The 14512-nt window shown below is 48.6% G+C and overlaps 1 protein-coding gene across 3 annotated transcripts in view; it reads right to left on the bottom strand.

Moving 5' to 3' along the window:
- The window catches only part of LOC309523293 (putative helicase senataxin), a 314428-nt gene that overhangs the window by 75046 nt on the left and 224870 nt on the right, over positions 1-14512 (bottom strand). For all 3 annotated transcript variants that reach the window (XM_082207068.1, XM_082207067.1, XM_082207069.1), the window contains 3 exons: positions 6592-6699; positions 5261-5448; positions 2319-2411 (listed from right to left, as the gene is read on the bottom strand). In XM_082207068.1, the coding sequence (XP_082063194.1) occupies positions 2319-2411; positions 5261-5448; positions 6592-6699 (389 nt within the window). The remainder of the gene's footprint in view (positions 1-2318; positions 2412-5260; positions 5449-6591; positions 6700-14512) is intronic.

The raw sequence follows: 14512 nt of genomic DNA, 5'->3' as shown, positions 1-14512 counted from the left end.
TAAAATGTAAGATTCTAACTGATGCAAAAGAAAGAGGGGGGTTTGCCCTGCCGGACTTAAGGTTATATTATGAAGCTGCAGCCTTCTGCTGGATGAAGGATTGGTTATTGTTAGAGAACACTGATGTCCTAGATCTGGAAGGGTTTAATAATGCTTTTGGATGGCATGCATATTTGTGGTATGACAAGGTTAAGGTTCATAAAGGATTCAAAAACCATATTGTCAGAAAAGCAATATTTATTGTCTGGACAAAATACAAAGACTTACTAGAAAACAAAACCCCGAGATGGTTATCACCAATGGAGGCTAAGGCCCGAAAAAGACTCAATATGGAGGCCGGTTGGCCGAAATATTGGGAAATAATAGAAAAAATTGGAGATAATTGGAGGTTGCAGAGCTTGGAAAAATTAAAGAATAAGGTGCGAGATTGGCTACACTACGCTCAAATTCAAGAGGTTTTTAAATCGGATAAAAAGATAGGATTCCAGGTGGAAAAATCGAAACTAGAGACAGAATTGTTAGAATCAAAAACTAAGGTACTTTCAAGAATGTATAACTTGCTGCTTAAATGGAACACTCAGGATGAGACAGTCAAATCAGCCATGATAAAATGGGCTCAGGATATTGGGCATAACATTATGTTTGAAGACTGGGAAAGGTTATGGACCACCGGAATGAAATTCACAGCATGTAATGCCTTGAAGGAAAATATTATGAAAATGATATATAGGTGGTACATGACCCCAGTCAAGCTCGCAAAGATATATCACCTGTCTGATAATAAGTGTTGGAAATGTAAGGAGGCTGAAGGGACATTTTTTCACCTCTGGTGGACCTGTCCAAAAGTGAAGGCCTTCTGGGAAATGATTTACAATGAGTTAAAAAAGGTATTTAAATATACCTTTACCAAGAAACCAGAGGCCTTCCTTTTGGGCATAGTCGGCCAGAAAGTGTTAAAAAAGGACAGAACTTTTTTTATGTACGCGACTACAGCAGCAAGAATACTTATTGCAAAACATTGGAAGACACAAGATTTGCCCACACTGGAAGAGTGGCAGACGCAATTGATGGATTATATGGAACTGGCTGAAATGACTGGCAGGATCCGAGACTTGGGAGAAGAAACAACGGAAGAGGATTGGAAAAAATTTAAGGACTACCTACAAAAACAATATAAGTTATATGAATGTTAAGAAATTGCACGGTTTAGGAAAATACGGCTCCAGTAATTTGATTGTGAGATACAGAAAATTTAAATTATAAGCAAGAAAAGGTCGAAATTTAAAGTAATACTATGTTTAATTTAAGGTACAAATAATTGACAAAAAATTACTTTAAAATTAGAAATATAACATTTGAAATGTATAAAATAAGGTATGAAACAAGGTAACAATTTGCTGGTTTTTTTTTATTATAAAGAACGCAGGGTAAGGGAGATGTGAGGAAGTCCAGTAAGCTATACAAAAAAGTTTTTGAATAGTTATGTTTTTATTTTTATCTATATTGTCTGTTGGTGTACTTGTATTTGGTGTTTTGTTTGTTATCTTTTTGGTGAGGGGTTTTTGTGTGTTTACTCTTTTTTATGTGTTTTAAAACTTAATAAAATATTATATATATAAAAAAGGAAGAACTTCCTGACAGTAAGAGCTGTTCGCCAGTGGAATTTGCTGCCAAGGAGTGTGGTGGAGTCTCCTCCTTTGGAGGTCTTTAAGCAGAGGCTTGACAACCATATGTCAGGAGTGCTCTGATGGTGTTTCCTGCTTGGCAGGGGGTTGGACTCGATGGCCCTTGTGGTCTCTTCCAACTCTATGATTCTACGATTCTATGATTCTATGATTCTATGATTCTATGAGATCAAAAGTTTATCAAGGACTGGGGAAAATTAGTTGAGTATTGGGGAGGTATAAGTGATAACGAAATAACGTTAGTGGCATTTAAAGAAGCTCTGTAAAAACTTAAGAAATACTGTAAGAAAGAAAAACAGGTGTGGATGGGTATGTTAAAAGGCAACAGGAAATTCAGGAAACGTGTAACTAAAAAGTTTAATTCGGATGATTGTCAGAATGGCTGATGGAAGTCCAAAAATGAGAAAATTTGTTAAGTTGAAATGTTTATCTATTTTTCTTTTGGTGAAAATTAATAAAAATATTATTAAAAAAAGAGTTTTGTTTGTGTAAAAAGCAGCTAACAAATGTAATTAATAAAAAACAGTGTTGGCTTTATGTGGGATTTTAAATTTTGTTTCTTTATTTTACTCCTGCTAGCCACTTTGAAAAGTGCGACTACAAATTCACGAAGCAAATAAATGAAAAACTTACTTGCTCTCCTGTTCTTCCTGGCCATCCAAAACATCAAAGAGGAGGTACGGTAGGAAGGGCCATTCCAAAGAGAATCGGCTCTCTTCTGTCCATCTATAATGCAATGAGAAATCATAATAGCTTTTAAAAAGCAGTGTGCTGAGGTCTATTTGCTCAATTCTTCACTGCAGGAGGAAACACTATCCGTCACATAATCATTCACATGATGTTCCCCACATAGAGAAAACTAGCATGTCAGGGAGGTGGTGTGGGGGATGACAGAAACTGTTCTCCCTGATGTCATCGTTTTCTACATGAAGGGGAATATTCAAACAGCATGACAAACATATTCAGTGAATAGCAGTGGAAGGGCAAAAAATCCAGAAATATACAGAATCCAAAAATACAGAAAAATCCAGAGGCTTATACAACCTCTTACAATAGCAGAAATGCAAGTACGTTTAGAAAATAATCAAATTTCATGGCTGTTAGGATATCAGCCGAGATCATTTCTTACAAATACACAGATTAAAAATGAAGCTACAAGTAAACTAACAGAATATGAAAATATGGTAATAAGAGATAGCATTTCCCTTTTATACAAAACACTTTTTGAGAACCAATTTTGCCCCCAACAAAATCTAAAAAGCTGGTGGGAATTAAATTGGGATATAAACACTGAAGAGGTTAAACAGAACAATTTATGGACAAAAGCACCATATAAATTTCTGTCAGCAACTATTAGGGAACGTTCACTAAAAATTGTACATGGATGGAATTTAACACCATCATTTTTAATATACAGTATATTAAAAAAGAAAGAACAAGAAAGTGGTTAGAATGGAAGAAAAAAATTAAAGTATCAAATTAGGTTGCTGGAAAGAGTCAGGTTTGAGGCCTATGATCATGCACAGAATTTTCATTCAACTAAGTACAGTGGTACCCCGCAAGACGAATGCCTCGCAAGACGGAAAACCCGCAAGACGAAAGGGTTTTCTGTTTTGGAGGCGCTTCGCAAGACGAATTTCCTTATGGGCTTGCATCGCAAGACGAAAGCCCATAGGGAAATGCTGGCGGTCGGGAGCAAAGACTTTCGCCCACAGCCGGCCTTCAGAAGAGGACCTCTTCTGAAGGCCGGCGGGGGGCAAAAGTCTTTGCTCCCCCCGCCTGCCTCCCCCCCCCCCGCCTGCCCCGGGCGATCTTAAAATGCTGGCGGGCGGGAGCGAAGCGTTCGCTGCCGACCCCCAGCATTTTAAAATCTCCAAGGGACAGCAGAGAAGTCTCTGTCCCGGGGAGATTTTAAAATGCTGGGGGTCGGGAGCGTTCGCTGCCGACCCCCAGCATTTTAAAACGCTGTTCCGAAGCGGGGGGCGGGAACATCTGCCCCATCCGCCCCACTTCGGAACGATGTTCCGAAGGGGGGAGGGGGGGCGGGAACAGCTGCCCCATCCGCCCCACTTCGGAACGATGTTCCGAAGGGGGGAGGTGGGGCGGGAACAGCTGCCTCAGCCGCCCCACTTCGGAACGATGTTCCGAAGGGGGGGGCGGGAACAGCTGCCTCAGCCGCCCCACTTCGGAACGATGTTCCGAAGGGGGGAGGTGGGGCGGGAACAGCTGCCCCAGCCGCCCCACTTCGGAACGATGTTCCGAAGGGGGGAGGTGGGGCGGGAACAGCTGCCTCAGCCGCCCCACTTCGGAACGATGTTCCGAAGGGGGGAGGGGGGCGGGAACAGCTGCCCCATCCGCCCCACTTCGGAACGATGTTCCGAAGGGGGGAGGTGGGGCGGGAACAGCTGCCTCAGCCGCCCCACTTCGGAACGATGTTCCGAAGGGGGGGGGCGGGAACAGCTGCCTCAGCCGCCCCACTTCGGAACGATGTTCCGAAGGGGGGAGGTGGGGCGGGAACAGCTGCCCCAGGCGCCCCACTTCGGAACGATGTTCCGAAGGGGGGAGGTGGGGCGGGAACAGCTGCCTCAGCCGCCCCACTTCGGAACGATGTTCCGAAGGGGGGAGGTGGGGCGGGAACAGCTGCCCCAGGCGCCCCACTTCGGAACGATGTTCCGAAGGGGGGAGGTGGGGCGGGAACAGCTGCCTCAGCCGCCCCACTTCGGAACGATGTTCCGAAGGGGGGAGGTGGGGCGGGAACAGCTGCCCCATCCGCCCCACTTCGGAACGATGTTCCGAAGGGGGGAGGTGGGGCGGGAACAGCTGCCTCAGCCGCCCCACTTCGGAACGATGTTCCGAAGGGGGGAGGTGGGGCGGGAACAGCTGCCTCAGCCGCCCCACTTCGGAAAGCTGTTCCGAAGTGGGGAGGGGGGGCGGGGACACATTCTGAAGGCGGGCAGGGGGCAAAAGTCTTTGTCCCCCCTGCCTGCCTTCCCAGGGGCTTTTAAATCGCCCTGGACAGCGGAGAAGTCCTCCGCTGTCCGGGGCGATTTTAAAATGCCGCCCGCCAGCATTTTAAGATCGCCCGGACAGCGGAGAAGTCCTCCGCTGTCCCGGGGTTTTTTAAAATGCTGGGGGTGGGAAGAAAAGCCCTTGTCCCCCCCCCCCCAGCCTTCAGACGAGGTCCGGGGGCAGACTGTCCCTGGACCTGGTCTGAAGGCGGTTTCCCTAGGAACGCATTAATTGATTTTCAATGCATTCCTATGGGAAACCGTGCATCGCAAGACGAAAAAACCGCAAGACGAAGAGACTTGCGGAACGAATTAATTTCGTCTTGCGAGGCACCACTGTACTCACCAGTAGTGTCAGAGCAAGTGCATTCATTCACACAAACACACCAGATATGATGAGCTAAAGCAGGACCCTCCAGGTGTTGCTGGAATACAACCCCCACCATCCCTGACCACCAGCCAAAATTCCAGGGTAATATGGAACCGATGTCCACACTTAGGTCACCTTTTCATGAAATGCCTGTTGCCTTGAGGCAAGGTAAAAAAAATAGTAAGATGGCTACACACCGGTCAGTTTTCAGGGCATGGTCGTAGATGTAATTGGAAGGGAAGAGGCAGATCTCTGGGTGCATCCTGTACTGAGTCCTCAAGCACAGGACTGGAAGCCTGTCACTGTGTTTTTCTTGGATTTGCCCATTCAGGTGTCTGCAGAGTCGGCCCATCAGAGACTGCCTGTAGCCGTAATCCTCAGCTTTCTGCCAAAGCAAGGGAGGGGAGGAGGAGTGAAACTTTCAGGGAATGGGTTAAGCACAGGCAGCAACAATTAAAGAACAAGAGATGAGAAGTAGAAGCATGCATATGTACTCAGTACTTGGTCTGGGCCCCTTTTGCATCAATTACTGCCTCAATGCGACGTGGAATGGATGCTATCAGCCTGTGGCACTGCTGAGGTGTTATGGAAGACCAGGATGCTTCAATAGCAGCCTTCAGCTCTTCTGTATTGCTCGGTCTCATGTCTCAGAGGTCCAATATTGCTCTATTTGCAATCCTTGTTTTGCTGATTTCATTTAATATTCTAATTTTCTGAGATTGTTAATTTGGGGTTTTCATCAGCTGTACGCCATGATCATCACAATTATAACAAATCAAGGCTTGACATATCTCGCTTTGCATGTCATGAGTCTATCTCATATATTAGTTTCACCTTTTAAGTTGAATTACTGAAATAATTGAACTTTTCCACGATATTCTAATTTTCCGAGTTTCACCTGTATTTGAACTAGAGATTAGGAATGAGTGAACTATTCTGGGCTACCCGAGAGGCTTGGGAAACAGTCCCACAAAATAACCCAATCTTTTATTTATTTGAAAGTGGGAAAGATGGCAGCGTAAGAGGGTGCAGGAACTTCTCATCTCTCCTTATGCTCTTTGCAGCATATCAGAACTAAGAGAAATGGTGGTGCTTGAGAAAAATAAAAGTCTTTCAAAGACTACTGCTATGGGAATATCCCTTGATATACATATACAAAAATACATTCTTAAAGCATTGGCCCTATCTACTCTTGCCTCTGCCCTACCAGCCATTGGAGTGTCTCCCAGAAAAACTGTACTTGGTATATACATTTCTTTTTAACCAAAAGGGATGTTGTCTACTAACATGGTAATCACACAGGCTGATTTCACAGAAACTCACAGAATTGTGTAAATAATTTGATCCGATAAACTAATTGAATCATTTTCACCGTAGGCAGCTCATACACCATTAAGGACCTGATAGATGTTTTACTTTATTTATGCGAAAAGCAGGGTCATTAGATGCCTATAAACAGCCTGTCAGTTTTCAGCTCTACAACTTCTTTCCGGGATAGTCAAAACACCTTAACTGTTGACATACTCACCATAGATTTAACTGTAGGAGGGAGCTGCTTTGGGTCTCCAACCAGGACCAGCTTTTTGCAGCCATGAATGAGTGGGATGATAGTTTCAACCTCACAAGCCTGCATGGCCTTTTAAAAAGACAAAGGGACCAGTTTAAATGAGAGAGATCGAGAGAGATCTTAAGATCTCGCCGCACAAGTCGCCTTGTATCAAATCCTGCTATACCACATCTGCAACTCATCCATTCTGACATAATAGCCTCCCCTGACCCTCTGGATCCAGTTTTCAGGAGTCTGGGGTGGAAGGGAAGAGGCCAGGATCTTTCGATCCAATCCATAGCAGGGAGCTACTCAAGGATCTTGCTTAAAAAAAATAAATTCCTAGCTCTCCAACATTTATTTGGTTGTGTAGTGGTTTGGAGTTACTCGTGCGTAAACTGTCCCCTTTTGGAGCTTGGCTGCCTGGGTTAAACCGTCCTGACTGCACAGCCCATCTCAGTGTGGCTGCCTCAGTCGCTCGCAGAGTCTGTCTGTGGGCGTTTCTTAAACCGTTGCCAGCATAAGAGTTGCTTGACTCCCAATCGTCTCCGCCTCTCATTGCGCGGGAGTCTCCTGCGCAAGGAGGGCGTGGGTAGTGGAGGACCAGGGCTCTCCTCACTAACTTCCAAGGAAGAATCCCGGAGCCCTTCTACCTCCTCTCCCATTTGCTCTCCTGGATCCTTGGTGTTACGCTGATTTCCTTCACCCTCCATCAAGCTGCGTCTCCCCCTAGTGCTTGTACCTTCCCCTGCAGAATCGGAGAGCCTCTCCTTCGCCTGTTGCTCTGATGTCAGTTTCCTGACATCCACCTCCCCTCCAGGACCCCCCCAACCCCCGCTCGACCTGTGGAATCGATTTCTCTCTCTTCCTCGGCCGACGAGATGGGGAAACCCCTGAAGGAACCGTCACCCTCCTCAGTTGATTCGAAAACCTCTGTCCACCTGCTTTGGTTCCCACCCACGGGGTGACCCTCCCAGTCCGATTCTTCCTCTGATTCTGAAAACCCCTCGAAACTCTCTTCCTCCCAGAACCTCTCTAAGGGTTTGGGCTTGTCTGGGAACCGGCGATGGAATACTTCCACCATATACCTGTCATCGACGGCTTCCGCTGGAACCCACGTGTTTTCTGACCTGGGCTCCCCTTCCCAAGCCACCAAGTACTCCACCTGACGACCTCGCCACCTCGAATCAATTATTTCCGTGGCCGAGTTCTGGTGTTCCCTTTCTTCTACCTGCGGTTGTGGGATGACTCCTACCTCCCGCCCCGGGAATTCCCGCCCCTCCCTGTGTGGTGAGAGCAAGGACCTGTGGAACACAGGGTGTATTTTCATACTGTCGGGCAACTTGAGCTTGAATGCTACGGGGTTTACCTGTTGTGTTACCCCAAATGGTCCCAGCCGTCGGGGCTGCAACTTCTTACACCCTCCCTTAAAGGGTAACCCTTGAGTGGACAGCCACACCCGGTCCTCCACCCGTATGGTTTCCCCTTCCCTGCGGTGCTTGTCTGCTTGCTTCTTGTAAATCGCCTTGGCCCTCTCTAAGTTCATCTTAAGTTGCTGGTGTAGGGCCTCCATTTCTTCCACGAACTGCTCCGATGCGGGTACACTCCAACTTTGCTCCTCACTCCCCGGGAAGGCTCTGGGATGGCACCCATAATTGGCCATAAACGGACTCATTCCCGTCGACACGTGTTCAGCGTTATTGTACGCAAATTCAGCCAGCGCTAGTTTCTCTACCCAATCATTCTGCCTCTCGCTGACGTAGCAGCGTAAGTATTGTTGGAGTATACTGTTTGCCCTTTCCGCTTGCCCATTGGTCTCTGGGTGCCTTGCTGTCGAGAACCCCACCTCTACTTGCAGCAAGCTCATGAGCTTCCTCCAGAACCGGGAAGTAAATTGTTTTCCGCGGTCGGAGATAACCCTCAAGGGGGCGCCATGCAACCTGAAAATGTGCTCTACGAACAATCGTGCCATCTCTTCGGCCGTCACCGCATGTGAGCAGGCTATAAAATGGCACATTTTGGTCAGTAAGTCGACTACTACCATGACCGCGGTTTCCCCCCGTGATTTGGGCAAATCAGTCATAAAATCAATGGACACCACCTCCCAGGGTTTGCTCGGTGTGGGTAAGGGTTCCAGTAAACCTGCTGGTACCGTTCGCTCCCCTTTAGCCCTTTGGCAGCGGTCGCACCCTCGTACATATTCCCGTACATCCTCCCTCACCCGTGGCCACCAGAACGGTCTGGTGACCAACATCATCGTTTTGTGCTGTCCAAAGTGCCCCGCTGTGGGGTTGTCGTGGAGTTGTTTGAGTACCCTTTCTCTTAGAGCTCCCCCCGGTACATACATGGCCCCTCTATAGTACAACACCCCTTCCTTTTCCTCAAACCCTTCTGGTGCCTCTCTCCCATCTCGGAGCTCCCTCATTTTAGTTCGTGCGAATTCATCGTTCCTAGTAAGCCCTGCCAGTTCTCTTTTGCCCACTAGAGTTCCCCCACACACCCATCGGTCCTCAGGTATGATGTGTCGTGTCTCCGGTGGCCCCTCTCCTTCGAAGTACTCTGGCTTCCGCGAGAGAGCGTCCGCTCTCACGTTTTCCTCTCCGGGCACATACTGGATTTCAAAAGAAAACTTGGAGAATTCCTGCGCCCAGCGAATCTGTCTCTGGTTGAGCACTCGTGCAGTCCTCCAGTATTCCAAGTTCTTGTGATCTGTACAAACCTGGATCTTGTGCTGCGCCCCTATCAGTAGATGACACCAACGACGAAAGGCAGCGTAGATGGCGAGCAGTTCCCGGTCATACACGGTATAGTTTTGCTCCGACTTGCTCAGCTTCCTCGAGAAAAAGGCACACGGTTTCCATTCCTGTTTCCTCCGCCCGGGCCGCAAAAGGACTGCCCCTATGGCTCTGTCAGACGCGTCGGTCTCTAGCCTCAGGGGTTTCTCCAAGTCTACGTGTAATAGTTGCTCTTCCGACGCGAACGCCTTCTTCAATCTTTCAAAGGACTGCTGAGCTTCCTCCGTCCACACAAACTTCTTTTTGCTACTGAGACAGTCCGTGATGGGTCACGGTGCGCAAAGTTCTTTATGAACTTCCTATAGAAGTTGCTGAAACCTAGGAACCTTCGTACGTCCTTCCGTGTCCTTGGGGGCTTCCATTCCAAAACTGCCTGCACCTTGCTTGGGTCCATCGCTAAGCCCTTGTCAGACAACTTGTACCCCAGAAACTCCACTTCTCTGGCATGAAACTGACATTTCTCTAGCTTGACCCACAACTGGTGTTTCTGCAATCGTTGTAGCACTTCCCTGACATCTCGTACATGTTGCTCCTCGCTTTCCGAATAAATCAAGACGTCGTCCAGGAAGGCCACACAGTTCTTGTAAAGCAGAGACCCCAACACATGGTGCATGAAACCTTGAAAACAGGCAGAGCCTGATTGTAATCCAAAAGGCATAACTAAATATTCAAAGGCCCCTAGGGGGTGAACATGGTGGTCTTCCATTCACCCCCCTCCCTCATCCTGATCAGGTTGTAAGCCCCCCTGAGGTCTAGTTTGGTGAAAATCTTTCCCTTCCTCACCCTCATCAAAATGTCGTCAATTCTGAGCATGGGGAAAGTCACTGGTTCCGACACCGAATTTACGGCCCTAAAGTCCACTACAAGCCTGGGTTTGTCTGTGTCTTTTTTGTCCACAAAAAACACTGGACTGCCCCCCACTGCTTTCGACTCTCTTATGAATCCTCTCTTTAGGTTCTTGTCAATAAACTCCCGTAACTCCTTCAGATCAGCATATTGTGGCGGCACCTCCCCCTTCCGTCCCACTGCCATTCCTGCCACTCGGGCGACACTCATCCTTGGTGTGTCCCCTCCTAGGCAGTGCTCCAGGCAGTAGGCTGACCCAAAGCTGACTGTCCTCTGATACCACGCCACCACGGGATCATGTTGTGCTAGCCAGCTCATTCCTAATATTATTGGGGGCCCCGCTAGTGAGGCAACGTGAAAGGCGATCGTCTCTGAGTGCCTAGACACCCTCATTCTCATTGGTGGGGTCTGGTGGGTCACTTCCCCTCCAATAAGCTCCCTCCCATCAATGGTGGTTACTTGCAAGGGAAAATCCAAAGGTAGCAAGTGAAGCTGGTGCTCTAATGCAAAGTCCCTGCTGAAGAAATTGCAGGAGCTCCCTGAGTCCAGCATTCCCTGAACCTTGACTGGGTGCCTATTCAGGAGTTCTAGCACCACCTCAATGGCTATCGCTGCCCTTGGGGAATCTGGTTTGGGCACTTTTACTGGTTGCTGGCCTGGCTGCTGTGCCCGCTGATTGGCAGCCAAGCGTTCCCGTTTCCCTGTTCCTGTGTCTGTTGCTCTTCCTCCTCACCTCCCACGGCCCCCACCATTCCTTGCCAGGCCTTTCTCTGCGGGCAGACTCTGGCAAAATGTCCTGGCCGCTGGCAGAGGAAACATTTCTTGGTCGTTTTTATGTTCTTTCCCTCCCTCTTGCGCCCTTCGCTGGAGTTTGAAACTTCCTGGGCGCGTGACCACCTATTTCCATTGGCTCCTCCGGTGGGGAAAGCTGCCTTGGTATTTCAGGAATGCGGTAGTCATGGCAACCCTGCTCTCTCCTTTCCCGCCTCTCCTGCGCCCGCGCTTCCTGCCGTACACCAATCGCAAGTGCTGCTTTGGTCAGCTGGTCCATGGACTGTGGGCGGGGTGCGCGCGAAAGCTCATCCTTGACCGTTGGTGACAACCCCTCCTCAAACAACATTTGTATGGGTTCAGAGTCCAGCTGCCACCCGAGACGGTGAACTATCATAGCAAAACGTGACCAGTAGTCTCTAACTGACTGGTCTCCCTGTTTACAGTTCATCAGTTCCCGTTTTGTCACACTTTGTTGCACATCACTGGAAAACATTGCGTCCATCGCCTGGAAAAAATTCCCCAGGTCCTGCATGGCAGCATTTTGCGTCGCCATAAGGGGCCTGATCCACTCTCTAGCCCCATCCTGCAGGTGCCCCACAATATAGGCAACCCACGCTGCGTCATCTTCAAAATCGCTATGTTGCAGTTCCAAGGCGTATTCTATTTCTGTTCTAAACGCCCCATAATCTTGAGGTCTCCCCCCAAACTTATGCACCAGTCCCGGTACCTTCCTTGCTATGGGGGTGGGCCTCCCCTGGGTATCCTGAGACCGTCGTTCGTCCAGCCTCGCTGTCAAGAGGGCTATGTGCTGTTCCAAGTCGCGGTTTCTCTCCTCCAGCGATTGTCCTCCAGCAGCCCCCTCCGTGGCTCTGACTTCTCCAGTCTTACTCATGATGCCGCCTACTTGTTGCGCACGAGCAACTTTCGGTGACAGACAGACTGCTGTAGTGGTTTGGAGTTACTCGTGCGTAAACTGTCCCCTTTTGGAGCTTGGCTGCCTGGGTTAAACCGTCCTGACTGCACAGCCCATCTCAGTGTGGCTGCCTCAGTCGCTCGCAGAGTCTGTCTGTGGGCGTTTCTTAAACCGTTGCCAGCATAAGAGTTGCTTGACTCCCAATCGTCTCCGCCTCTCATTGCGCGGGAGTCTCCTGCGCAAGGAGGGCGTGGGTAGTGGAGGACCAGGGCTCTCCTCACTAACTTCCAAGGAAGAATCCCGGAGCCCTTCCACCTTCTCTCCCATTTGCTCTCCTGGATCCTTGGTGTTACGCTGATTTCCTTCCTCCTCCATCAAGCTGCGTCTCCCCCTAGTGCTTGTACCTTCCCCTGTAGAATCGGAGAGCCTCTCCTTCGCCTGTTGCTCTGATGTCAGTTTCCTGACAGGTTGCCTCCAACTTCAATACAATTTGCTTTCCCTGTATGATTACTTTGATATAGTTCAGCTTTCCCACCCCAGATGGTGCCTTCAAAAAATGTTGGAATGACAAGTTCCATCAACTGAAGCTGTATCACATAATGCTAAACCACACATCTTAATGTTAGCGTGCAAACAAGACTAGTAGAACACTGGCTGAACCCCCCAAAATGGGGTAGATCACTGCCAGTTTTTAACTCTGTGAGTAGATCGCAGTCTCTTGGGAGTTGGCCACCCCTGGACTACAGCAACTGAATTCTGAAGTGTGTGGGGGTTTTTCTGTTTCTGTTTTTTGTTTTTAAAGGGTGGCAGCAGCTTCTTCAACTTGAGATTTAAGTTACCTAGGCATCAAAGTCAAAATTTCCACCCTCAAAATGTGCAAAGCACTCATGACCAGGGCTAGGGATGGTGTCAACTTTTGCTAAATGGTACAACTGGGAACCTGCATGGTTCAAGACCGAGTGCTTTCAACTGACGGCCTACATTTATAATGCGGACACTTAATTTAGGCATCAGGCTGTCAGGTGAGAAGCGTGTCTTGGCAGCCTACACCTGTTCATATAATTCTATAAAGCTGCTAATATAGTTCTATAAAATTCCATGCTCACCCCTTCCTGCCCCAGGTATCTTTGGGTATGACTCCTCTGGAAGAATTTTCAATGAGGGGCATGCTGCTCAGCACCAACATGCTTGGGCTGGATGAACAGTAAAAGGAAGGCTTTCAATGTAGTGATTAGGCCCAGGGTCAGAGAAAGAGGAGGCAAGCTACTGTGCTTACTGATTAAAGTTTTAAAAAAACAAAACCAAAAAAACCCCAACAAACTGTAAACCTGATTCATTGTAGAGGTGCAGAAAGAAAAAAAGGTTGCTTTGCAGATTATTCAGAGCTGTTTTCTGAGCTCAGGTTTACAGAAGAGAGTGTTTCTGGGTCTAAGGAATTTGTAAGCATTTAAAGCTCCTGAAGGGAGTTATGTACTCCGAAACGTATAGAGCAGCAACAGTAAAAATACATTTAATCAGTAAGCACAGCAGCTCGCCTCCTCTTTCTCTCTTTTTGTCTTCATGCACACACCAGGCCCACTACTACAGAACAAGTGCCAATCAGGGATTTAGGTGAGATGCTTTCACCACTGTGACATGCTATTAGGGTTAGGCTGGTCAGGTGAATTAGCAGGTGATCATCTGGTTGGATCAAGTGGTTCATGGCCTCCCAAGCTTGGAGCTTGACTGGAGCTGCTTCGCTGACATAAATGTTATTTAGTACTTATGTAGTGATTTTCCATAAGCATTCAAAGAGCTTTCTGTAATTATGTAAAAGGTTCTTGCAGAGAGGGGCTTGCCTAAGGCTACTCATGGGTAGCTGACATGATGTCCTCCAGAAGGCAGCTATCTGGTGTGCAGAAGGTCCCAGGTTCAGTCCTTGGCATCTCCAGGTAGGGCTGGGAGAGATTCCTGCCTAAAACCTTGGAGAGCTGCTGTAAGTCAGTGTGGACAATACTGAGCAAGATGGACCAATGGTCTGATTTAGTATAAGGCACATTCCTATGTTCCTAAGGAGTCCCCAACCTTTTTGGGCTGAAGGGGAAATGTGTGTGCGTCCTATGGAGCGAATGCAGGCTTCAGGCAGCCTGAAACCCAGGGAGCGCAGTGCCAACTCCCGCTGCGCTCCCCCGGCTTCAGGCAGCTATCCGCAAGCCTTCGGAGCCTGGCGGGAACTCCCGCTGCGCTCGGAAGGCTTGCAGATAGCTATCTGTTCTGGGGGCTGGGGTCGGGGGAAGCTCGAGCTTCCCCTGCCCCCAGCCCCGCAAGCTCCAGGAGTGGCGGCAAGGTTGCGCGCAATCTTGCCGCCGCTCCTGGACCTGTTTTGGGGGCTTCCCCCGCCCCAGCCCCACGGCTAAAAACGAAGCCGCGCACAGCCTCTCCCGGCTGGAGAGGTTGCACGTGGCTAAAGAGGAAGCCAAGACAGCCAGCGGGATGGATCCCACTCGCTGTCTTGGCTTCTTTGCTCTTTGGAGCTGGGGGGGGGATATTTTTTTTCCTTTATTCCCCCCCCCCAAAAAAAAAACTAGGTGCACCC

Source organism: Podarcis vaucheri, assembly GCF_965113315.1.
Source record: "Podarcis vaucheri genome assembly, chromosome: W".
Classification (NCBI taxonomy): Eukaryota; Metazoa; Chordata; class Lepidosauria; order Squamata; family Lacertidae; genus Podarcis; species Podarcis vaucheri.
Note: the sequence above shows the minus strand (reverse complement) of the source record. Positions and strands in the feature narration are given on the sequence as shown.